Source organism: Juglans microcarpa x Juglans regia, chromosome 1S, assembly GCF_004785595.1.
Source record: "Juglans microcarpa x Juglans regia isolate MS1-56 chromosome 1S, Jm3101_v1.0, whole genome shotgun sequence".
Taxonomy (NCBI): domain Eukaryota; kingdom Viridiplantae; phylum Streptophyta; class Magnoliopsida; order Fagales; family Juglandaceae; genus Juglans; species Juglans microcarpa x Juglans regia.
In genome coordinates, this window is record NC_054595.1 from 9,150,107 (window position 1) to 9,176,957 (window position 26,851).

A 26,851-nucleotide genomic window follows, 5' to 3' on the forward strand; every position below is an offset into this window, starting at 1 on the left:
CTTCAACACCAAGTACAACTCCAAGACTCTGGAGATGGGAGAAGGACATGCTGGAGGAGGAGAAGAAAGTGTTCGGCATGGAGTTGCCATTTGTAATCTTGAGGGCAAAAATGACTTATAAATAAAAAAAAACATATGCTGCATAATAGGCTGGTGGCATAAAAATTACAAACAAAAATTACAAAAATGACGACATGCTGTAATCTTCAGTTTTGAGAGCAACACTCTAAACCTTTTTCCTGAAAAGAAAAATATAAATACATTCACAGATAGGCTGACATAAAAAAAAAAAAAGTCTATTGTTTAATCCTTCGTTTTAAGCCAGAAAGATAATACTAATGATTATGTTTCGCCTGACCTTTTCCAGTGACGTACCAGGGTCCTAGATGAATGGTACTGCTCATTTTGACCCTTCAGGACCAGGCGCAGGCTGGATCTCCTCTGGTGTAGACGCCTTACGAAAGACGGCCCCCATCTGAATTCCCACAGTAGTACTTTCATGTGAACTTCCTTGGCCAGAGTCATTGTTAGCCGCTTTTAATCCCTTTTTCTTCTTCACCTTCTGAGCCCAACCAACAAGACCGGCTTGCACATGCTCATCAAAGATAGACTTCTTGAAATTACTCCCCATCTTCATTTAAATGCAGAAATCAGGTTAGTTACACTGTTCGAGGGAGAAAAAGAAAATGAATTCTTGTTTTAACAGAAACTCAAAGCACCTGTGTGACAATGGCATAAAGTGGAAGGGTGCTGTAACTACAGAACACTTGAATGAAGACCCTAGATTAAAACAGCAAAAAGTTTAAAAAGACACATTTTAGCACTCGGGCACAGAAGATCCTACACAGTAATCTCACACTGAAGAAAAAGTAGAAGAGGGTCTTTCATTTATACCCAATGATGAGCCTTGGGACAATATAACGAACTTGTCCCATTATGCAAGAGTCAAAGTGTGACATACCAGTTTTGATTTTAGGTTATATAAGTAAATTTTTCTAGTAAACTTTTATTTTAGAATTTATATTTTTATGATTTTAGTTTTATCAGAATTTATATTTACTTTATCTTTATATTTTCTATTATAGTTGCTATTTATGATTTGTTAGAGTTTTGTTTTAATAAGGATTTCTAAAGAGTATCAGATTTTGTTACTACGGTTTTGTTTTGAAATTTAAAGTTTAAATTTTTGTTCTAGTCACCGAACCTCATCACTTTGTTAGCCTCTGTTTGAAAGCTTCAAACCACCCAACCCGTGTGTTTCTCTCGGTGATTTTGTTTGTTTTGCTAGCGTCCTAGTGGAACACCAACTCTAGTGCCGTGTATTTCCTCTACTCATGCACGTCTATGCTCTTCTAGGGTTTCTCTAATTCTCTATCACCTACCATTATAAATATCGCTTACCTCGTACGAGAGGAGTATCTCGTGAGCCACTCCTTAGCATCTATTTCTGAAACACCCAGAGTACCAAAACACTGTCGTTTAAGCCTTAGATTCTTCCAACCGCCGCCGACCACCATAGGACATCAAAGCACCACCCGTGGAACCAGAAATTGCCGACCAGCTCAGCCCCAGCTCACCCACTCCCTTCCGGTAAGGCCTCGGCCGCCACAGCTCTCTCTCTCTCTCTCTCTTGGTTTCGGTTTAGTAGTTCCTCTCTCTAAACTCTCTCTCTCTTTCTCTCTCTCGGCGCCGACCACCTTAGGAGCCCTCAGTCGCGCCGCCTGTCACTCCCAGCCACCAGCGCCGCCATCGCCTCAGCTCCTCTCCCTCGGTGAGCCACCATCGCAGATCCTCTCTCTCTCTCTCTCTCGAACTCTCTGTTTCTTGTGTTAAGCTGTGGGTTTCGGGTTTTTGTTGAACCCGTGGGTTTCTTTTGATGGGCTTTGGGCCCTAGGCCTTGTGCGAGTGTTGAGCTCATTTTTTGTTGGGCTCTTGTATTATAGTTTTATGTTATGGGCCAGAGTTTTGACTTTTTGCAGATTATAATAATGTTTGATTGAACTTATATTTTAAGTTAGACTTGATCTTATTTTATTTCAATAATTATTTTAGTGAATTTTATTGAGTTTAATATTACTAGTTGAGTTATTAAATAAATATAGTTAATTAAAGGTTCATTTTTTAATAAAAATGTTTAAAGAATTAGAAATATGTTTTTAAAGAATAATGTTAAGTCTAATATTTGAGTTAAATTTCCTTTGTCAATTTAGTAAGATTTTAATAAAATTTCTATGTTAAGAATTTAGTGGAATTTGTTAAGTTTCTTATAAGATTTAATAATTATGTTGAGAAATGAAACTTAGTTTAAGAATTTAAGTTTTTTTTTGTGAATTATTTTAAAATAGCTCGAGTATTTCTACTAAATTATAAATTAGTATTTTAAGTAATTTAAATACTATGAATTATTGATTTTAGTGTTAAACAAATATTGGTTGACTATATTTTAGAATTTCGAAATTAGTTAAGTAAGATATTAGCATTTATTTATTTCCAAACAATTTAGTGATAGTTATTTATTGAATATAGGTCTCAAGTTACGAAGTATTATTCAAGAAGACACGCAGCGAGGTAAGTAAATTTTGATCATAAATTAGGATCATCACAGTTAGCTTATATGTATGTATTATCCAAGCCAGTTCATTGATAGCCACTATTTATGAACCGCTCATGTCATATGCAAGCATGTCATCTAGCATAACATACGACCATGTCATTCCGCATCATGTTTAAATTCAGAATTTATGATTATGTATGTAATATGTCATGCATCTCATGTGTATAAGACACGTAAGCCATCTTAATTTCAAGTGTAAGATAAGTTCAGATCAGTTAATAAGATGGCCATTCAGATGCATGGTACCAATGCAGTTCAGTTTCAGGGTGGTGTGCAAGCCATGAACTCAGTCGTGGTCCACCATAGTATGCTAGAATACTATCAGCAGTTCCCCTTGCTGCAGCGGGATGTGGGGCTGGTGCACAACCTTGCACACAGGGTTAAGTGTGTTGGCCGGTCAGATAAGTCAGATAAATCAGTTAAATCAGTCAGATCAGTCAGTTAATTCAGTTAAAACAGTCATACATAGCATAAGCATCAGTATGAACAGTCATGAATTTTTTTTTAAGCTCAGCATGAAAGTTCTTATGAAAATCTTATGTTTATTACGTTTACGTTGTGATAGATTTCTTACTGAGTCATCGACTCATTTTAGTTTGTTTTCATGTTTTTAACCACCCAGGTGAAGATGATGATTACGAGCAGGCAGGCCAGGAGTAGAAGGAGCATTTATTTTTAGTACAGACTTTCTAAAATAAACATGTTTTTATGACATGGATTTATTTCAGTTTATTTTATTTAATGTTTTGGAAGACAGTTTTATTAGACATTTTTCCGCATAATAAAAGTTCAGTTTTTTTTTATTATGAAATTATGGGATCTATTACCGGGTTTATTTTTTGAAAAACACGTGACACACCTAATCTACGGGAAGGGGGTGTTACAATTTGGTATCAGAGCCAGGTTGATTCTGTAGACTTTTCAAAAAAAAAAAAAAAAAAAAAAAAAAAAAAAAAAAAAAAAAAAATTTTGAAAATTTTTAGTTAAAGTTCCTAGGATGCTCCTAGCCTGCTCGCGAGTAATCCAGGTTTGTTTACGGTTGAATATTTTATAGTTTTTACTAGTTAGAACCATCAGTGTAGTTTGTTTCATTGTCATTATTTTGTTTACGTTCTTATCAAATAGTAGATAATTGTTATTATGACATCTTAACGTAGATCATGGCCCCCGGCACTAGAAATCACCCAAACCGGGAGGGATCCTCTGGATCTAATCAGAATGATACTCCGGACCCTCTCGTAGCTGCTGCTACCCAGTTCTTCCAGTCAATGGTTAGCGGCCAATTTATGGCGCCTAGAGCTCCACAGGCCGGTTGTACCTTGGAGCAATTTTCCCGCCAGCATCCCCCTACTTTCGATGGCAGACTGAATTCCTTGGATGCGGAAAGCTGGATTGAGCGTATGGAGCAGATTTTCGAAGCGCTCTACTGCACGGATGATCAGAAGGTGAAATATGCCACTTACCATTTGACTGACATGGCAAACAAGTGGTGGAAGTCGACTCGAGCTTTGGTGCAGCTGGAATTAGGGGAAGCAGTCCCCATTACTTGGGATCATTTCAAGAGGATCTTTCTAGATCACTTTTTCCCACGGACCCTTCGGGAGTCGAGAGCTCGCGAATTTATGGACCTTACTCAAGGAACGATGACGGTAGCACAGTATGCTACGAAATTCATGGAGCTTTCCCGTTTCGCCAGTTACTTAATTCCAGATGAGGAAAAGAAAGCTGAGAAATTCGAGCGCGGGCTGGATCGTAGGATTCGAGAACGTGTGCGTACTCTCAGGATTCGGAGTTTCACGGAGCTAGTCACCCGAGCTACCATTGCTGAAGAAGACCTCCAAGAAAGCTTTGAGTACAACAATCAAAGGAAGCGCCAGCAACAACAACAACTCCAGACAGTGTCGCATAAGGACAAGAGGCCTCACATCGAGAATCGTCAAAGGCCACCACCAGCAGGGCAGACTTACCCCACGTGTGCAACATGTGGAAAGCGACATTTGGGAAAGTGTATGTATGGCCAGAACGTGTGCTTCAAGTGCGGAAAGCCAAACCATCTAGCTCGGGACTGCCCAATTAAGAAACCTGGGGAACCAGGTAGGAATGGAGGACAGAGGATGCAAGCTACGGCAAGAGTTTATACCCTCACCCCTGTTGATGCTGAGGCATCAAATGATGTAGTCACAGGTACCTTTCGTTTTTCCTAAATTTAGATATCTTTTTAGAATGATGAAAAAAATTGCATGATCCTGATAGCTCTAAGTTGTTATGACATTCATCTAGGCACATTATCATTGTTTTCACGACATGCCTCCATTTTATTCGACTCTGGTGCTACTCATTCTTTCATATCAAATCATTATGCACCTTTGACTGAGAAGTTACCGGAACCACTAGAACCTAGCATGACTGTTGCTACGCCCTCGGGAGAGTACATTATTTGTGATTCCGTGCTAATTGGATGTCCGATAGAGATTCAAGGGAGAATTCTACCTGCGGACTTGATCGTTTTTGATATGTCCGGATTTGACGTGATTCTGGGAATGGACTGGCTATCTCGGAACCATGCCTGTGTGGATTGCTTTAATAAGAGAGTAGTATTTAAATCCACAGATGGGGAGGAGTTTAGTTTTCAGTCAGTACGAGGAAGTTCCCCTCCTCGTGTAATCTCAGCTTTGCAGGCCACCCGACTTTTGAGACAAGGGTGCACGGGATTTCTAGCAAGTTTGATCTTACCACCCGAAGATGGACTCAAGATTGAAGACATAAGCGTGGTTAGAGATTTTAAAGATGTATTTCCTGAAGATCTTCCAGGGTTACCACAGGATAGAGAAGTGGAGTTCGCGATTGATCTCACTCCAGGAACAGTGCCTATATCTAAAGCACCCTACCGTATGGCTCCAGTTGAGTTAAGGGAACTCAAGGATCAATTGCAAGAGTTACTAGAGAAAGGTTTCATACGCCCCAGTGTTTCTCCATGGGGTGCTCCAGTACTTTTCGTGAAGAAGAAGGATGGGTCTATGCGTTTATGTATTGACTACAGGGAGTTGAATAAAGTAACTATCAAGAACAGATACCCTCTACCCCGGATTGATGACTTATTTGATCAACTTCAGGGAGCCCAAGTCTTTTCTAAAATAGATTTGCGATCCGGTTATCACCAGTTGAAAGTTAAGGAGACAGATGTGCAGAAGACAGCCTTCCGGACACGGTATGGACACTATGAATTCCTTGTTATGCCGTTTGGTCTAACTAATGCCCCCGCAGCCTTCATGGATCTTATGAATAGGGTATTTAAGGATTATCTGGACCAGTTTGTGATAGTTTTTATCGATGATATTCTTATTTATTCTCGGAGTAGCGCTGAGCATGAGGAACATTTGAGGATTGCCCTTCAAACACTAAGAGAAAAGAAGTTGTATGCAAAATTTAAGAAATGTGAGTTTTGGTTACAAGAGATTTCCTTTTTGGGACACGTGGTATCAGCAAAAGGAATTTCAGTGGACCCAGCAAAGGTTGAGGCAGTGGTAAAGTGGGCAAAGCCTAGTAATGTCAGTGAGGTACGAAGTTTCTTAGGCCTCGCTGGTTACTATAGAAGATTTATAGAAGGCTTTTCAAGTATTGCAGCTCCGATGACAAAGTTGACAAGAAAGGATGAGAAGTTCCTATGGACAGGTGAGTGTGAGGACAGCTTCCAAGAATTGAAGAAAAGATTAGTGTCAGCACCAGTTCTTACAGTTCCTTCGGGAGATGGAGGATTTGTTATATACAGTGATGCTTCACTAAAGGGTTTGGGTTGTGTTTTAATGCAGAATGGGAAGGTTATTTCATACGCTTCCCGACAACTAAAGAGTTATGAGCAGAATTACCCAACCCATGATCTGGAGCTTGCAGCAGTGGTTTTTGCCTTGAAGATATGGAGACATTATCTTTATGGTGAAAAGTGCGAGATTTATACCGATCATAAGAGTCTGAAATATTTCTTCACACAGAAAGAATTGAATATGAGACAACGGAGGTGGTTGGAACTTCTGAAGGACTATGACTGCAATATTAACTACCATCCTGGTAAAGCAAACGTCGTAGCAGATGCTCTTAGTCGGAAGTCATCCTCTGGCACCCTGGCTACGATGTTCACTCCTCAGAGGCATATTCTACTAGACATGGAGCGAGCTGGCATTGAGGTAATTCAGGACACTCAAGCTAGGATGAATAGCTTGACACTAGGTTCAACATTGATAGATCAAATTAAGGACGCCCAAGCAAGTGATACAGAATTGATGAAGATTAAAGAAGAGATAGCAGAGGGTAAGAGACCTGATTTTCTAGTGTCAGATGATGGCACTTTGAGATTTAGAGGAAGATTATGTGTACCCAAAGATAGAGTAATCAAAGATTTGATCTTGAGAGAAGCTCATCGTTCACTCTACACAGTTCATCCGGGGAGCACCAAGATGTATCGGGATCTGAAACAACACTTTTGGTGGTGTGGGATGAAGCGAGAGATAGTGGCATATGTAGCACAGTGTCTGACATGTCAACAAGTCAAGGCAGAGCATCAGAGACCCTCGGGTACACTGCAGCCACTCCCTATACCAGTGTGGACCTGGGATGAGATTGGGATGGACTTTGTTTCAGGGTTTCCAAAAGCGTTAGGAGGTCAAGATGCAGCATGGGTGATTGTTGATCGACTATCAAAATCAGCCCATTTTATTCCCATTCAGATGACGTACTCTATGGATAGACTGGCAGAATTGTACGTTAGAGAGATTGTCAGATTACATGGGATACCATCTAAGATCATCTCTGACAGAGATACCCGCTTCACTTCGGTTTTCTGGAGGAAGGTACAGAAGGAGTTGGGAACTCATTTGACCTACAGCACGGCTTTTCATCCTCAGACAGATGGTCAATCAGAGAGGACGATTCAGATCCTAGAAGACATGCTTAGAGCGTGTGTGATGGAATTTAAGGGTAGTTGGATTAAGTATCTACCCCTTATTGAGTTCGCTTATAACAACAGTTATCAGGAAAGTATTCAGGCAGCACCGTATGAAGTTCTCTATGGGCGTAAGTGTAGGTCACCACTCTACTGGGATGAAGTAGGAGAAAGGAGGATTTTGGGACAAGAAATTATACAAGACATGTGTGAGAAAATATCAGTTATCAGAAAGAAGCTCGCCATAGCACAAGAGCGACAGAAGAAGTATGCCAACCAGAGACGACGAGAACTAGAGTTTGATACAGAAGATAAAGTATTCTTGAAAGTTGCACCGATGAAAGGGGTAATGCGTTTTGGTAAAAAGGGGAAGCTAAGCCCGAGGTACATAGGCCCCTTTGAGATCTTAGAAAGAATAGGTGCTGCAGCCTACAGACTGGCACTTCCACCTCACTTATCGACAGTGCATAACGTGTTTCATGTCTCTATGCTACGGAAGTATGTCCTCGATCCTGCGCATGTTTTGGAGTATGAGCCACTTCAGATTCGTGACGACCTCAGCTATGAAGAAGTTCCAGTGAGAATATTAGCACAGAAGGCCCAAGTGCTGCGACGCAGAACCATTCCAATGGTTAAAGTACTTTGGAGTCACCACAGTGAGAAAGAAGCTACTTGGGAAAACGAAGAAGACATGAGAGAGAAGTACCCCGACTTATTTAAATCAAGGTACGTTCCATCTCGAGGACGAGATTTCCTTTTAGGGGGGGGGATTTGTGACATACCAGTTTTGATTTTAGGTTATATAAGTAAATTTTTCTAGTAAACTTTTATTTTAGAATTTATATTTTTATGATTTTAGTTTTATCAGAATTTATATTTACTTTATCTTTATATTTTCTATTATAGTTGCTATTTATGATTTGTTAGAGTTTTGTTTTAATAAGGATTTCTAAAGAGTATCAGATTTTGTTACTACGGTTTTGTTTTGAAATTTAAAGTTTAAATTTTTGTTCTAGTCACCGAACCTCATCACTTTGTTAGCCTCTGTTTGAAAGCTTCAAACCACCCAACCCGTGTGTTTCTCTCGGTGATTTTGTTTGTTTTGCTAGCGTCCTAGTGGAACACCAACTCTAGTGCCGTGTATTTCCTCTACTCATGCACGTCTATGCTCTTCTAGGGTTTCTCTAATTCTCTATCACCTACCATTATAAATATCGCTTACCTCGTACGAGAGGAGTATCTCGTGAGCCACTCCTTAGCATCTATTTCTGAAACACCCAGAGTACCAAAACACTGTCGTTTAAGCCTTAGATTCTTCCAACCGCCGCCGACCACCATAGGACATCAAAGCACCACCCGTGGAACCAGAAATTGCCGACCAGCTCAGCCCCAGCTCACCCACTCCCTTCCGGTAAGGCCTCGGCCGCCACAGCTCTCTCTCTCTCTCTCTCTTGGTTTCGGTTTAGTAGTTCCTCTCTCTAAACTCTCTCTCTCTTTCTCTCTCTCGGCGCCGACCACCTTAGGAGCCCTCAGTCGCGCCGCCTGTCACTCCCAGCCACCAGCGCCGCCATCGCCTCAGCTCCTCTCCCTCGGTGAGCCACCATCGCAGATCCTCTCTCTCTCTCTCTCTCGAACTCTCTGTTTCTTGTGTTAAGCTGTGGGTTTCGGGTTTTTGTTGAACCCGTGGGTTTCTTTTGATGGGCTTTGGGCCCTAGGCCTTGTGCGAGTGTTGAGCTCATTTTTTGTTGGGCTCTTGTATTATAGTTTTATGTTATGGGCCAGAGTTTTGACTTTTTGCAGATTATAATAATGTTTGATTGAACTTATATTTTAAGTTAGACTTGATCTTATTTTATTTCAATAATTATTTTAGTGAATTTTATTGAGTTTAATATTACTAGTTGAGTTATTAAATAAATATAGTTAATTAAAGGTTCATTTTTTAATAAAAATGTTTAAAGAATTAGAAATATGTTTTTAAAGAATAATGTTAAGTCTAATATTTGAGTTAAATTTCCTTTGTCAATTTAGTAAGATTTTAATAAAATTTCTATGTTAAGAATTTAGTGGAATTTGTTAAGTTTCTTATAAGATTTAATAATTATGTTGAGAAATGAAACTTAGTTTAAGAATTTAAGTTTTTTTTTGTGAATTATTTTAAAATAGCTCGAGTATTTCTACTAAATTATAAATTAGTATTTTAAGTAATTTAAATACTATGAATTATTGATTTTAGTGTTAAACAAATATTGGTTGACTATATTTTAGAATTTCGAAATTAGTTAAGTAAGATATTAGCATTTATTTATTTCCAAACAATTTAGTGATAGTTATTTATTGAATATAGGTCTCAAGTTACGAAGTATTATTCAAGAAGACACGCAGCGAGGTAAGTAAATTTTGATCATAAATTAGGATCATCACAGTTAGCTTATATGTATGTATTATCCAAGCCAGTTCATTGATAGCCACTATTTATGAACCGCTCATGTCATATGCAAGCATGTCATCTAGCATAACATACGACCATGTCATTCCGCATCATGTTTAAATTCAGAATTTATGATTATGTATGTAATATGTCATGCATCTCATGTGTATAAGACACGTAAGCCATCTTAATTTCAAGTGTAAGATAAGTTCAGATCAGTTAATAAGATGGCCATTCAGATGCATGGTACCAATGCAGTTCAGTTTCAGGGTGGTGTGCAAGCCATGAACTCAGTCGTGGTCCACCATAGTATGCTAGAATACTATCAGCAGTTCCCCTTGCTGCAGCGGGATGTGGGGCTGGTGCACAACCTTGCACACAGGGTTAAGTGTGTTGGCCGGTCAGATAAGTCAGATAAATCAGTTAAATCAGTCAGATCAGTCAGTTAATTCAGTTAAAACAGTCATACATAGCATAAGCATCAGTATGAACAGTCATGAATTTTTTTTTAAGCTCAGCATGAAAGTTCTTATGAAAATCTTATGTTTATTACGTTTACGTTGTGATAGATTTCTTACTGAGTCATCGACTCATTTTAGTTTGTTTTCATGTTTTTAACCACCCAGGTGAAGATGATGATTACGAGCAGGCAGGCCAGGAGTAGAAGGAGCATTTATTTTTAGTACAGACTTTCTAAAATAAACATGTTTTTATGACATGGATTTATTTCAGTTTATTTTATTTAATGTTTTGGAAGACAGTTTTATTAGACATTTTTCCGCATAATAAAAGTTCAGTTTTTTTTTATTATGAAATTATGGGATCTATTACCGGGTTTATTTTTTGAAAAACACGTGACACACCTAATCTACGGGAAGGGGGTGTTACACAAAGCCATATTGCACCTACATGTGTTGAAAATTTCAACAGGTTAACTACGTTCCATCTCAATTACTGACATTTTTTAATATTGAAAGATATGGTACATGGTGCTTGAAGAACTTCTTACCCATATCCAGAAAAAAAATGCAATCTCAAAAGAATTTTGGAAAAGGATAAAATGGATCAGAAAGAGGACAACGCGTGGCCGTCCAAACCAAAAGTGCTCATCTGATGGCTGAACTACCAATTCACCTTCTATGGCCACATGTTTCTCGGCAACCTCCTGAGCCAACTGGGTTATTACATGCTCCAGCTTAGTCCCCACAGCAAGTAGAAGCTGAGATATAAATGAATTAGCAGCATAGGAGTGGATAAAAAGAAAAGGACAAAAGCAATGAAAGTCCAATATACATGCACAAACACGTTCTTTATATGCTATTTAAAACGAACTACTGGGTTTGAGGGGTCGGATTCAACACAGATCAGGCCAGCGAAGGTGGTAGCACCGTCAACGGGGGCCAGCTTACCAGATATGGCGCGCACACAGAAGTTTTCAAGAATCAATGGGTCAGCAAGTTGTCTCAAGGCTCCTGCAATCAGTACTCTCAAGCCGATGGTTCCATCCAAGGCTCAGCAAGTCCCGATTGTCTCTGAGGAAGCCTCGGGAGGGCTAGTGGTGGGGCCCTATGCGCAGGATTTTGAGGAAGGGGAATTGGTGGAAAGATCACTGGAAAAGACAGCCCAGGTGGCTTCTGCGGGAAAGGAGAGAAGGCTAGGGGATGAGGGTACTAGCCTGTTGAAACACTTGTTGAATTTTGAGGGTAGCAGACAGTCTTGGGAGGTGTCTGCAGATTTTCATACAGAATCTGTAAAAGAGGTGGTAGATTCTGATCTACAGATGGAGGTATTTGCAGTAGACAGTGATGAGGAGGAGATGGGTAGTCCGTCACCGTTACAGATGCTTCCCACCCAGATTGCAACTAGAGCATCAGATTGGGTGTTAAAAAAAGTGGAGGAGCTTCAAGGTTGGGTGGGACTATCATGTGATGGCTATGAAGAACAATTCATGGCTCTTTTAGTAGCTATAGAAGCTGGTCGATCCACGGCCATGAAGTCAACAGTTCAAAAGGAGAGAGAGTTGAGACGACTGCATTGCTCTATTAACTATGACAATAAGGAGGGAACTTCGGGGAGAGATGGAGCCAAAGGGAGGGAGTTTACTATTGATAATAAAGTCTAAAATAATGTCTTGAAATGTAAGAGGGATCAATGACGTGAATAAACGTCTTCGCATTAGATCTCTTCTTCGTAGCTGGAAAATTAACATTGTTTGCTTGCAAGAGACCAAGTTGAGAGGTATTGATAGAAACATTATTCACAGTTTCTGGGGGTGTTCATTTGTGGGATGGTGCACTTAGCTTCGCCAGGGGCTTCGGGAGGTGTGTTGATGATGTGGGATAAGAGAGTGGTGGAGATGGTAGAGGAATGTACCGGGTATTATTCAATGGCTGTAATTTTTAGGAATATTGAGGATGGGTGGAAGAGGGCTTTTGCGGGGGTGTATGGGCCTAATGTGGATAGTGATATAAGCTCTCTGTGGAAGGAGTTGGCGGGTCTATATTCTTTATGGGATTTACCTTGGATTTTTTGTGGGGATTTCAATATTGTTAGGCACCCTAGTGAGAGGGCGGGGGCATCTACGACGACAAGAGCAATGGAAGACTTCTCAGAGATGATTTTTTATCTAAATCTTGTGGATCTTCCTTTGGTTGGGAGGGACTATACTTGGTCCAACAGTAGAGGGTGGTCAATGTTGGATAGATTTTGAGTCTCTTCTTTGTGGGAGTCACATTTTCCAGACCTATGCCAAAAAAGGTTGCCACGGGTATGTTCCGATCATTTTTCAATGTTTCTTGATTGCGGAGGAATTCATGGGGGTAGGTGTCCTTTCAAATTTGAGAATATGTGGTTGGAAGTTGAAGGCTTTGTGGAGAAGGGCTTGGGCTTGGTGGGAAGCTTTTTCTTTTGAGGGTACCCCTAACTTCATAGTGGCAGGTAAACTAAAAACTCTAAAGGCCGACCTAAAGAAGTGGAATGAGGAAGTCTTTCAACACACGGAAGTGCAGAAAGATATTCACTGGGATGAGTTGCAAGCATTGGAGGAAGGGGATGTTAATGAAGATTCTTTGTTAAGGAATAATGTGGTGGTGACCGAAATTGAGAAAGTCTTGTTGATGGAAGAAATATCTTGGAGGCAAAAATCAAGGGTGCTTTGGTTGAAGGAGGGAGATAAATGCACTAAGTTTTTTCACAAAGTGGCCAATTCTCATAGGCGCAACAACGCTATTGAAGTACTTCACTTAGGTTCAAATGTGTTACATTCCCCCGAAGAGATGCAAGATCATATAGTGCAGTATGATGAGGATCTCTTAGCTGAAAAAGTAGAGTGGCGTCCCAAACTTGACGGCTTAAGTTTTGACCAACTGGATCCAGATGTTGCAAGTTGGATGGAGAGACCGTTTGATGAAGAGGAGGTGCATCAAGTGGTGAGAGGTATATGCAAAGATAAAATCCCGGGTCTGGATGGTTTTTCTATGGCTTTCTTTCAAAAGTGTTGGGATATAGTGAAGGAGGAAGCGATGCAGATTTTCCATGCCTTTCATTCTAATCTTAGCTTTGAGAAGTCATTAAATGCTACGTTCATTGCACTCATCCCAGAGATAGCCAGCGCCCATGACTTGAAATACTTCCGGCCTATTAGCTTAGTAGGTGGGATCTACAAAATCATTTCAAAGGTATTAGCTAATCGTACGAGTTTGGTGATGGACACACTCATTTCCAAATCTCAAAATGCTTTCGTTTGAGGTTGGCAAATTTTGGACTTAGTTTTGATAGCTAATGAGTGTTTGGACAGCCGGTTAAGAGAAGGCCTTCCACGGTTCCTTTGCAAGCTAGACATGGAAAAGGCTTATGACCATGTGTGTTGGGACTTTCTTTTCTATATGCTTAGAAGATGTGGCCTTGGAGATAGGTGGTGTGAATGGGTTAAACATTGTGTTTCGACCGCTCAGTTCTCGGTATTAGTCAACGGAAAATCTTGTGGCTTTATTCATACTTCGAGGGGTTTGCGTCAAGGGGATCCACTATTACCTTTCCTTTTTGTTATAGTGATGGAGGCTTTTAGCCGCATGGTGGAGGCTGCAGTAAGGGGGGGATTTCTTGCAAGTTTTTCGGTGGGAAACAATAGTAATGGTGTCAGCTCCATCTCCCACTTGCTTTTTTTGCAGATGATACACTCATCTTTTGTGATGTCGTTAGTGAACAGATTTAAGCTCTAAGGGCGGTTCTGTTGTGCTTTGAAGCGGTTTTGGGACTCAAGGTGAACTTGGGGAAGTCGGAGTTGGTACTGATGGGGGATGTGAGTAATATTGCTACTCTAGCAGAGTTGTTGGGTTGTAAAATTGCCTCTCTTCCTATGAAATATCTTGGACTTCCCTTTGGGGGCGTCATTTAGGGGGGGGGGGGGGGGGGGGGGGGGGGGGGGGGGGGGGGGGGGGGGGGGGGGGGGGGGAGGGGGGGGAGGGGGGGGGGGGCGGGGGGGGGGGAGGGGGGGGGGGAGATTAACTCTTATCAAAAGTACCCTCTCCAATCTCCCTACATACTATCTTTCTTTATTCCCATTACCGGTGTGTGGCAAACCGGATTGAAAAGTTGTTTAGAGCATTCTTGTGGGGTGGCATGGGGGAGAAAACTAAATTTCACCTTGTAAGTTGGCCAAGGGTGAACTGTCCAATTGTGAATGGTGGGCTAGGGGTGCGAAATTTGAGTACTTTTAATAAGGCACTCCTAGGGAAGTGCTTGTGGAGGTATCAAATGGAAGAGAACTCGTTGTGGAGAGCGGTTATTGATCACAAGTATGGTAGTGTGTGGGGGAGATGATGCTCTAAGGAGGGTAGGGGGTCTTATGGAGTAAGTTTATGGAAGTTTATTAGAAAGGGGTGGAACACTTTTGAGAAACATATTAAGTTTGAGGTGGGTGATGGAGTAAGAACCCGCTTTTGATTCGATGCTTGGAGTGGGGAGAGCCCTCTTTACACTGTTTTTCCAGTTGTTTTTAATTTGGCAGAAAATCAGCAAGCTGCAGTTTCAGATTTGTTGTGTAGTGCAAATGGGATGGTAACTTGGAATGTCATTTTTACTAGAAATGCTCAAGATTGGGAACTTGAAGAAATGGCAGATTTTTTTAGCTACCTGTATTCAGCAAAGTTAGGAGGTAATGGAGGTGATTGTATGTTGTGGATACACACGGGGTGAAAAAAGTTTACTGTCAAATCTTTTTATAAGGCTTTGACAGTTCAACAACCCACATTCTTTCCGTGGAAGAGCATTTGGAAGGCTTTAGTGCCGTCTAAAGTTGCGTTTTTTACTTGGACAGCTGCACTTGGGAAGATATTGACGGTTGATAATCTAAGGAAGCAGGGTATGGTGGTCATGAAATGGTGCTACATGTGTAAAAGGAATGGGGAATCGATAGATCACTTGCTTCTACATTGTGAGGTGGCTGGGGAGTTATAGGCTGGTATTCTCAATAGAGCTGGGTTGAGCTGGGTAATGCCTAAGAGTGTGGTGGAACTACTAGTGTGCTGGAACAGAAGGCACAATAGCAGTCAACTGGCAGCAGTGTGGCGAATGATACCTTTGTGCTTAATGTGATGTTTATGGTCCGAAAGGAATGATAGGTGTTTCAACAAGAAGGAGCGTGCAGTGGGGGAAATCTGGAATTTATTTGTATTCTCTCTTTTACAGTGGTTTTCTGCTATTGTACTGAACGGTGGGAATGTCCATGAGTTTCTATCTTCTTTTCAGCTCACTAGAATGTAATTAGGTGTCTCACTTTGTATACTTCCTGTGTACTTGGGCATTGCCTAGTTTCATTCTTTTCAATAAAGATTCTTACTTATAAAAAAAAAAAAAAAAAACTACTACTAATTAACAGGCCAAAATGTGCATGCATACACCTTATACTATAACAAGCCTATCGAATAGCACATGCATTAAGAATAAACCTGATAATTATAATAGGAAGAGGGAGAGCTAAAAAAAGGATAATAGCCCATGTGATGTCACTGATTGCCAGAAATCATAACCATTGAATGTGAGGAACAAGGTTAAAACTCTCAACGAAGTGATGCTTATGAAGATAGAAAGGTCTCCACAACCTAAATGCAGATACCTAATAAAAGCAATATCAGTCATTTAAGGAATGGCTAAATGCAAGCAGTAAATGTTTGTATCATTCATTTAAAGAATTTCAACCAAATAAGCTGCTGATTATACCATAATATCATTGCTTGATAAGAAACGGATACTCTGAAAAGGTCTTTGGTACTTTCTTAAGTCATAGCTTCAAAGGATGATAGCACTTTTTTTTTTTTCCCTTATCTTTTATTTTTATTTTTTCTCTCTTTTTGACACATAAGAAACAAATTTCAATAAAGGGTGGGAAGAGGGATGGCACCCACGTAAATAAGACCATGCATAAAAAGCCAATATCATAAAGCAGATTCGAAATTCATAAATATGGCAGACATCAGGAAGTATCTCATCTACTGTGTAACCTTCAAATTTTCATCTAACAGAAAAATGAACCCAAATGGAGAATTGCATTCTGATGGTAATTTATGAGCAAGACACAAGATTTATCCCCCTCCCCCCCAAAAGATAGTGCAGTATCAAAAGTGAAACTTAATTGATGGTTGACAATGAGAAGAAAAACCAATAGTTAGATCCTAAACATAAAATGTATTAGGGAGGAGAAAATCAGTTTGAACTTTGAACATCTGTATTTCATTATTAATATAACTTAGAGTTTTGCTACATACAGTCACTTTTGCATACTCTTTGTGCACTCCACTAATGTGATTGGCCAAAACAGTTATTTTATATTAAAAAAAAGTGATGTAACCAATCACATTAGTGAAGTGTGCAAGGAGTACGCAAAAATGATTGCACATAGAGTTTTTGTATAGCTTAATGGATCATCGTAGGAAAGATAAAAATAGTAGGGAGACCAACAAATCAAAATAGAAATTGTAGTCAATAGTATCAAAGTAACCAATTTCATTACAACTTACATCCAGTATAATCAGATGTTATTGGCTTCAAAATATCCAATAGGTTACTTATCAAAACAAATGTCCAGTAGATAAAAGAAAAAAAAAAACTTTTGCTATCTTATCTTGTTTCTCCCTCTACCCAGCTTTTAAAGGGCAAGGTGTTATTCAAGCTAGAGCTCATTAACTTCCCCATCACGTCTTATTTTATTGTCACCGTCTTTAGTTAAACTTTTTTAGCATAATTTGTATTGAACAATTGCCCTTCTGATAAATTACTTGAACTGCCTGGAAGATGGCCTGGTCACACGAATGGAAAACAAGAATTTATTATATCACACAGGGTAAGTTGACTAGGAAACATACTATATATATATATATACTGGGATTATTTCATTTATTGGTTGAACAAGTTTTTTTAAGTCATTTTGCGTCACTTCAAAGACCTGCCTTTTTAATCTCCATAATATACTGCTTGTATTTATAGTATGAGGGGTTCAAACTAAATAATGGCAAACAGTTAAGAAAATAATCAAATTTGCATGAGATGCAAAACTTGAGGGACATATCAAGACTACTCACAATGAAAGGAATGAACGCTATCCAGAAATACGTATGCCAACCTGCAAAAGTGAAACCAGAATGGATAGTTGGTTGCAAGTAATTCTCCTCATATAGCTCGTTATGACATAAAAGCAAGAGAAGATGGTAGATACCATTAACAACATAAGCGTTAATTTTTCCTCAGCATCATAAGAAAGTCTAATTTTTTTTATATATAAGAAAAATTTACTAATCCACATAATTAGGCATAGCCTGAGTACATAGAAAGTATACAAGAGAAGAACACCTAATTACAAGCTAAGAGCTGTGAAAAACAGCATGAAAGTCATTAAATTTAGTCCCATCCAATACAATAGCCGAAGCCCAAAATAACAACGTATGGAAGAAAAAAATCTCTAAACCCTCCCATCAATCATTTTCTATTGTCAAAACAGCGACCATTCCTCTCATTCCAAGTACACCACATAAGACATAATGACCAAAGATTTAAATTTCGTACCGTACCGGCCGGTATGGCCGAAATTTTTCGTTTCGGCCGTCCGGCCGGTACAGGTACTATACCTGTTCCGTACCGGCCAAAATACCGGCCGTACCGGCCGGTACCGGTCATACCGGCCTCAATTTCGGCCTGTACCGGCCTATATTTCGGCCGGTACCGGCCGATATTTCGGCCTGTGTTTTTTTTTTTTTTTTTTTTTTCGTTTTTTCAAATTACAAACTTATTTTTTAACCCTCAATTCAGACTAGACTATTTATAATTTATATATATATATGTATTTGTATATAATTTATTTATATATAGACTATTATTTTAGAATATAATTTTTATATATATTGATATATATAATTTATTTATAGATCGACTATCCCGAAACGTTATCCCGAAACGCTATCCCGAAACGGTACCGGTACCGAAATATTTCGTTCCAGTGCCTTGACCGGTACGCTGTCCGGTACGGTATTCAAAACATTGATAATGACACCATCTTCCAAACAGCCGCAATTTGACGATTGCCCTGAATCCCTCTCCAACAACCCAAAAGATTCACCACTCTCCTATGCATCACCCAAGCAATGTCAAGCCTAGCAAAAATCTCATCCCACAAAACCTTAACCACATCACAGTGAAGAAGAAGATTGTCCACTGACTCTCCATTTCTTTCGCACATAAAGCACCAATCTATTATAATAATACCATGCTTTCTCAACTGATATATGAGACCTTCTTTCTTCCATCAACTGATTACTGGACAATCATACTTCTTTTATTACTAAAAGGGGGAAAAACAGCAGCATAGGATATTATTCAGACAAGAAAATGAAACAAAGACAAAAACTTGGCGATGATGACTCCAAGTTCATTGTGGTAATGAATTGACATAATTACCAATGACATTACTAATTAGGAAAAGTACTGTAAAGATGAAGACATGAGAAAGCAATGTACCAAGGTATTAAGAAATGGCTGGAGTTGGTAGCATATCCTTAAGAAGAAAATGAACCAATGCAGAGGAATTGTTATAGCATGATCAATATAGCTGAACCAAACGGTCAAAACAAGTCTTAGTTGAGCTCTTTTGCTTGAATGTGGCATTTGATTATCAGTTTTTTTTCCAGTTGTATCTTAAGCCTTTAACACTGCGACTTTTCTATCCCTCAAGTTAACAAAGTAAGTTGAAACTTCTTTCAGAAAACAACCTAAAATAATTAAAACAAATTCTCTGTTGTCAATATAAGTAGATACAGGATAACAAAGCATGCAACATCATTGCTCATTGAGATTTCAAGTATCCAAGTTACAGGAAAGCAGTAGCATACCGTTGATATTCATCAACAGAAAGATGACCACAAATACCCAAAGATACCAACTGCAAGAAAAAAAGACAAGCCAGAAAATTAACACTTAGATAAGGATCATCTACATTATCTCTACAGCGAAGTTTCTAAAATCCTAAACATTATTTTTAATAATATTTTATCAATAACCCCCTATGCTTAGGCCTATTTGAGCTTAGCCCCTTGTGCATTTTGTTTTAGGAATAACACGGAGAGTGTTATCACAAGTCTTGAATAAGGCCCCTCCATTAGCATTTCCGTTCATCCCAATTAACAAAAAACACATGTCAGCTGTGGGACTGCCACATGGAAAATTAGTTTTCTTATGGCCACCACCTCAGCCAACCCGAGCTGGCAAAAGCCATGGCTACCAAGTGGCTGGTGGTCCAGCTGCCTAGCGTTGTTCCTTTCGTTCCTGTTATTTTTATTTTAAAAGTATAAATTTAATATTGAAAATTTGATCAGTAACTCCATGTGCTTTGCCCTGATTGAGATTCGTCCCTTGCCAATTTGTTTTAACAATAACCGCCGCTATGACAAACTCGAGAATTGGCCCCTCCGTTACTAATTCCATCCATTTCACTTAACAGAAAACACATGAAAATCTTACATAATGCCACTTGGAAATTCATATTCCAAAATATACCAAAGTTTTTCTTTTAAAAAAAGAATTTCAGTATGCACCCCATGACCAAGACCTGGGCCACCACAGGGGGCCAAATCCAGCCACCCCATGTTGGTCCCCAGGCATGGGCCACCATGGAATAGCCCAGGTACAGCCCCCTTGTGGCCTGGCAGGGAGGGGATGCCCATCCTTTTATTTTAAATTTTTTTCTTTGTACTTTTATGTATTTAGAATAATTTTTTTTTTAAATCTCAGTTTCCACATGGCTGTCAATAAGACTGCCATGTGTTTTCTATTAAGCCAGATCGACGGAATTAGTAACGGAGGGGGCAAATCTCAAGTTTTTCATAGCACAGGGGTTATTCATCAAACAAAAGATGTATGGGGGTAAAATCCCAATCGGAGAGAAGTATAGGGAGTTACTGACCAATTTTTCCTTTTTTTATTTTGATTTATTTTTTAAATAAGAAAAACTAATTTTCCACATAACAGTCTATGGGACTGCCACATGTTTTCCATTAACTAGAGTGAACGGAAATCATAACAGAGGGCTTGATTCAAAACTTGGGATCACAAAGTGTTATTCCTGAACAAAATTGCACAAGGGGGTTATCGACCAAATATTCCTTATTTTCATATCAAATGGTCCAGGTTTTACCACCAGTATTTACTACTATAAAAAGCAATTTACAAAAAAAAAAAAATTAAATGCTTCAAAGATTGTTGACATCAATAGATACAACAATAGAGACTTACTCGCAAATAAATTAAAATTTTTTTAAGTGTGATAAATGCGAAGGCAGTAAAATCTGAACCATTTGTTTTAAAAATAACGGTTAAGAATAAGAATCCCATTGTAGAATGAAAATAAATTACTAGCCGTAACATGCTTTGAAATCACAAGGTATTCTACGGCATTACTTGCCTTATCCCAACAACTTGCTTAAAATCATCTTCAAGTGCACGCATCATGTATTTGTGAAAATTAAACTTGGGGTTTCCTCTGCAATGGGTCTACACAGAAATATTAAATATACAAAAGAATTCCTGTTAGAGAAAATGGAAAACTATAATGGAAATCGACAAGTCAACTGCCACCTCATATTGGATATCTTACCATGATAAAACCTAGCCGTAGTGTCTTGTAGTCTGATTTTGTCACAGATGCATAAAATTGCTTGACAAAAGAATGCTGAAGAGGAGAGAAAAAGATTGGAAGAATGGTCAACGGGTCAATTTCACTTAACAAACTGATAATCAGCATGCTCATCATAAATATTTTGTGGTTCAAACCCAAGGATCATGACTTGAAAGGTCCTATATCAGTTCTCTATGTAGCTTTTAAAAAATCAGCATAGGGGATGATATGCCTGATAGTCTTGACAGACTTTATTATGAGTTGCTACCTATCCCTCCTGAGAAAAACATAAAAGCAAGCCCTACCATTTTATTCTTTATCTCATAACTTATAATTCCTATGACATACTTTTTCCTCTGCATCACTGTTGTTCCTTCTTTCCAGACAATCTGTATTAAGGTGCCTTTTCTTTCAATAAGGCTCGCGCCATGCAGCTCACGTTTTTTGGCCCTCTTCACTCCACTAGCCTTGATTGGCAGCTGGAAATACCAAGGTGTGTCTGGTGTCATCATATATAAGATTAATGCTGCATTAAGGAGTGATCTTTCCCTCTTCTTAAAGCCAGTGGTAATCTCACTTTCAAAACAAGTAGGACAAACCCCCAAACAGGGTTCCTCTCCTAGCGAGGCTTGGTAATATATGCCAGCCGAAAGAGGACCAATATAAAAAATTACTGGTTGCCCCAGGAACAAAATCCAATAATTCTAAGCTAAAACATAAAATGCTATCTCAAATGCACACAAGTCCCATTCATGTAGGCAAGCAAAATTTTATGTTAATTCTCACATGTTGCATGAACAAGGAAAATCTTTGAACATGATCTTATTTTCCAAGCTTATAGCATTCACAGAGCATATGGCAGGTAGATTCTATTACCTAACCCAATCCAACAGAAGATACAGCAGACAGATCAATTATATAAATAAGACAGTAACTTACCAACCAACCCAGCAGAGCTGTGTTTTTACCAATACCCAGAAAATGATCCTTTATGAAAGCATGTTGGTGGACATGGGTAACTGTTTTTGTTTTCATAACTGCACCATCACAAGCAGAAATTATAAGCAATGGGCATATAACAACAACAACAACATTAATAATTATAGCAGCCAGATAATCTTACTGAGACTGAAATGAGAAAGTTCAGTCAGACAGCTCTCTTTACTATTTTAATTAGTCAATCAAGAGGAAGGTAATCCCATATAGGGCTTCATGGGGTTGACTGACTTGAACCTTTTTCTTTCGAAAGTTTACAGAACCATAGCACATGATAATTACCTTGATTTGGGTCATAATTCTCTTTAGCAATTTCATCCTCACAGTTTTTCCATTGGCGAATCTATTTGTGAAACATTTAGAGGAAAGAGAAAAACATTAAAAAACCAGTTATTGTATAAGAGAAAGCAGTAGAAGAAGCATACCAGATGCTCACCCTTGCACCTCCAAAAACCATAGTGAGAGCACAGAAGGTCACATGGACAATGGCTAGGACGAAGATAAAGATATGCAGATGGTGCAGAGCTTCTACAGATAACAGTGGTACCTTTTTCTAGAAGGGGAAAAACAATTAGATCCCATAATTCTGCCCCATTTGAGCAGCTATAATCACAATAAACCACCAAGAAAGTACACACCAATATATTATTAAGCCCCTAAAAATAAACAATAAAATGTAAAGCATGAAGTACTCCATGCAGTAGTTTGATTTCATAGTCAAAATTAGAAATCGATTGGCTAGGATAGGAGGTGGCTAGGACCAGAATATACATGACATTAAAAAAGAAGAGGAAGAAGAACAAGTAGAACAAGAAGAGGAAGAAATAAGGGAAAAGGAAAATTGCAAATCTGACTATTGAGCAGAATGCCTGTGATTTCAACTCCAAACTTATGATTACATCTTTAAACAGGGAAAAAAACAATAAGATATCTGTCAACAGTGTAAGCAAATAAAAAATATTTAAAAAAAAATATCCTACAGTTCTGTTTACCCTTAGCAGATCTCACTTAATCGGGAAAGAGCGCACAACCATGAAATCAACCACTTCATACATTTTCATGCATAAGTAGAAAGAAAAGGAAAAGACAGCCGCAGCTTGAATAAACAAAGGACAAAAACTCCTTTGTCTTTCATGTACTTTCTTTGACGTGTGAGACTTAAATTGTACCACTTGTGATGGAATGGCCAGAAGTGGACATTAGAGGTTTAAAAGCATTTATAACGACCTAAAGAAAGCCCAAGCCATATCTAGGCTTACACTCCTAAATGACTAGCCAAGATTACATCTAAAGCCCTTTGGAATCATAATAAACGGCATGAGCTTCTCCCTCCCAAGTAATGTGGGATCTCCTTCACCACCTTCCTATATTCGAACCAAGATATTACATGCTTTTCATTAGCCATTCTGATTCAGTTAATAAAGCAACTAATCTAAGAACAACCACACACAAAATCTTAAGAGGGAATAGAAGATACCTACTCCTGTTCTTCTTAATGCCTACGAACCAAATTATAAAAATAAATAAACAACCCCCTTTTTACAAGTCAATTTAGTGGAAGCGCAAAGGAGCGCAACCTGAATATACATGAAGTATACAAGAGAAAGACCCACTTAGAGGAAAGATAAAGAACAATGGGTCATAAATTCAAAGAACGTAGAAATACAAAAGCTGTTATGATCTTCTATCCAGGTGTAGAGGGTTTTGAACATATTGGCTAGCATTTATACCACCTTTCTCTTAGAGCTCGTTTGGACACTTGGAAGATCTCAGAATATCTGCAAATAGTAGTGAAATGGTTTGTGAATAGTAGTGAACTTGTTTGAGTTAAGATGCTTTATTGAGTTTTGGAAAATAAGAGAGAAAAAGTTAAATAAAAATATTATAAAGTTAAATGAGGACAATGGGTCATAAATTCAAATGTATTGTTTTTTGTGTTTGGTTTAAAATTTTGGGTAATTTGTAATGATTAGGTAATAATTGGATGCAAAAGTTGAAGATTTGAAATTGAAAAGTGTTTTTATGTTTGAATGATATCTGGGAAGGAAATATCTAAGAATACCTGAGAATACTTGCAAACACAAACAAGGCCTTCAAACTACAGGTGCTGAATTCCTTCTAGATAGACCACATTACAAATGGGGAAGCAATCCTCAATACTTATGTTTTATTATGATTTCCATACTGCTCCCAATGATTAAAAGCATTCCGGGTTTTGGATATAACCTTCTCCAACACTCTCTTCATCTTGTTAGCTAGGACTTCGGAAATAATTTTATAAATGCCTCCCACTGAGTTTGTAGGAAGAAAGTCCTTAATCTCCCCCAATTTCTTCAGGATGAGGGCAACAAAGGTAGCATTGCGACTCATGAAAGATGTTTGTAACTAAGGTGGAATGATCAAAAAGGGAAAAATAATAATTTATCTGGAAACCCACCCACAATAAAGTGAGTGCTGATCATTTTTATGAATGTGTTCACACACCAAACATAAAATCCTAAATAATTGCACGCCGAAAATATGTACTCCAACCCAACCCTTTTCAACCTAAATTGTACAGTCTAACTAAAACATTGTTTCACTTAGTGTTATTGGAGGTTTTTGGTTTCTCAAACTTTACAAAAAATAATCTAGTGTAAGACAAGGCAATCATATGGATGCAAAAAACTTTGTGAAGGTTATCCATGCATAAGATTTTTTAAAAGAAGTAATTAATGCCAAGCCACACAATATGAAACCAAGACTCCAAAACAAGTGAAAGTGTTTAGTTAGTTCCTGCTCAGGATTATCCTCCTGCTTTCTCTAATTCTTCCCTCCCTTTCCATTCTCAACCAAGATTAATAACAGACTCGCAGCCTAGGAACTCTTACTTCAGTGGAAAGTTAAACCAGATTTGGAAACAGATAAAACAAAGACAAGGTCTACAAGAAGCGCAATAATATGGAACATATGGTTCACGTTCTACATAAAGACACTTAGTTCTGATTCTTTAAACTGTCTATACTTTCTCCTATACTTTCACTGCATCATCTATTTATCTATAAGAAATTCAGAGCTGAAACATGAGAAAGTGGCTTCGAAGTGACTAGATGCCGTGTTAACTTTTAGCAGTTGCTACCTCATAGATGATACCACTGATAAGTACCAAACTACATACAGAAAATGACGACGTTTCAAAATATTACAAGATTGTCCTCAACTGTTTCTAATTCAATCGCACGGCATGTTCCAGTCCACCATGCTACGGTTTAATATTATAGAGCGGATTCCAGTGTCCCATATGTGAGAGATATAGTTAAAAAATGGGTATGACTAAATATTTAACAAGAATCATATGCTCTTCTTAGAATCCCTATAAACGAATGGTTCGTTACGATAGCCACCATTTGTTCTTTTGTGAAACCAGTGCATTACTTTTATCAAATCAAAACAAATACCGGGACACGAATATTGTTAATTTTATACATAAAAAAATTCGATTTTAAGCATCACGTAAGAAAATCATAATCACTGAACTCTTAACGTTACCTTTCGGCTGCAGTAACTGGTCTTGGAAGACGAAACTTCCTCAGAGAGAAGCCTCCTGGCTTTGCCCGAAATGGTGGACACAAAGAAGCTCCCGAAATGGGCAGTGGTGGCATTAGTAATGGATTCTTCCTGCCCTCCTTCCTCGAGTTTACACGGAAGCATGTGACGGGTCAAGTCCTCCGGGACGCAGATTTTGGAGATCGTGTTCTGAAACACCGTCAGAAGCAGCGATATGAACCCCAATATCATCAATTCTGCTCTCAAGTAACACCACAGATATTTATTTCAGTGTACCAAACTCGCAAAAAAAAAAAAAAAAAAAAAAGGAGAGACCGAGAGAGAGAGAGAGAGAAGAAGAAGAAGAAGAAGAAAATGCAGAAGTGGGAGACCTTCTTTAACTTTTTGTAAGGCTTCGAAGAGGGGTTTCTGGTTCTTCTGCTGCAATTTTTTTCCGGTGAAGTGGATAAGGCGCTCCACAGCAAGAGAAATGGCGACGATTACCGTGCAAACAGCGGCCACCACCCATGTTGGTGTGTACTCTAACGTAGCCTCTTCTCCTTCACCTCCGCTCATCCTTTCCAATTTCCTCTTCTGAGTCCTCTCCCCACCGCTCTCTCTCTCTCTCTCTCTCTCTCTGTCACTCTCTCTGTCCGTGTCTCCCCCAGTCCCCACTGCGTTACCCCTACTATATTCCCCGGAAGTGCAACCACACTTATTGTATTTAGCATGAATCTTGCTTTGTCTATCATTTTCTTTTTTCTACAATATCTATTCTAAATTATCAAAATTCTTTCCTGAATTTCTAATAAAAAAAGAAAATTTTCCTTTTATATTTCTAAGTATAAATTGAATGATAACTTTTATATAAATGTTTTATTTCAAATCAGTTTTTATTAGATATGGACACCTGAAATATAACAGTTTGCAAGAGATACAAGGAGTTTAGATTCTAGAGTGAGAGAGAGAAGTAACATGCAAAGTCATGACTATTTAAATAAGAGGAATGTTATTTATCATCTCAATTCATATCATTCTTTCATTATTTTATAATGTGTCATTAAATGATTTGAGACTATTTATTATATTTTATTTGTAGACTTATTATCTAATACTACATTATGAGATGATGAGAAAATAGATAATAAATAGATTTTTTTTAATAAATTTATTGATTGATATTAACTATTC

The 26,851-nt window shown here is 38.6% G+C and overlaps 1 protein-coding gene across 2 annotated transcripts; it reads right to left on the reverse strand.

Moving 5' to 3' along the window:
- Positions 1 to 136: 136 nt before the first annotated feature.
- On the reverse strand, positions 137 to 26,367 carry LOC121246152 (MLO-like protein 1). 2 transcript variants are annotated; one of them, XM_041144173.1, is made up of 14 exons: positions 26,053 to 26,364; positions 25,664 to 25,917; positions 22,572 to 22,688; positions 22,418 to 22,478; positions 22,079 to 22,176; positions 21,119 to 21,193; positions 20,927 to 21,015; positions 19,359 to 19,408; positions 17,559 to 17,599; positions 10,991 to 11,200; positions 10,876 to 10,886; positions 895 to 951; positions 720 to 780; positions 137 to 631 (listed from the first exon to the last, which is right to left on the reverse strand). In XM_041144173.1, exons 1-14 carry the CDS (start codon positions 26,234 to 26,236, stop codon positions 401 to 403), a joined length of 1,539 nt encoding a protein of 512 aa, XP_041000107.1. In that variant the 5' UTR covers positions 26,237 to 26,364; the 3' UTR covers positions 137 to 400. The 2 variants fall into 2 exon arrangements, with proteins under 2 accessions (XP_041000107.1, XP_041000108.1); XM_041144174.1 differs by lacking the exon at positions 22,572 to 22,688 and having other exon boundaries at positions 26,053 to 26,367.
- Positions 26,368 to 26,851: the final 484 nt, after the last annotated feature.

Coding starts and splice junctions, on each gene's coding strand:
- LOC121246152 (XM_041144173.1), bottom strand. CDS start 26,236: ATGAGCGGAGGTGAAGGAGAAGAGGCTACGTTAGAGTACACACCAACA. Junction 22,177..22,417: donor GAATTATGACCCAAATCAAG/GTAATTATCATG, acceptor GTGATGGTGCAG/TTATGAAAACAAAAACAGTT. Junction 17,600..19,358: donor TCTGTTGATGAATATCAACG/GTATGCTACTGC, acceptor TCACTTTTGCAG/GTTGGCATACGTATTTCTGG.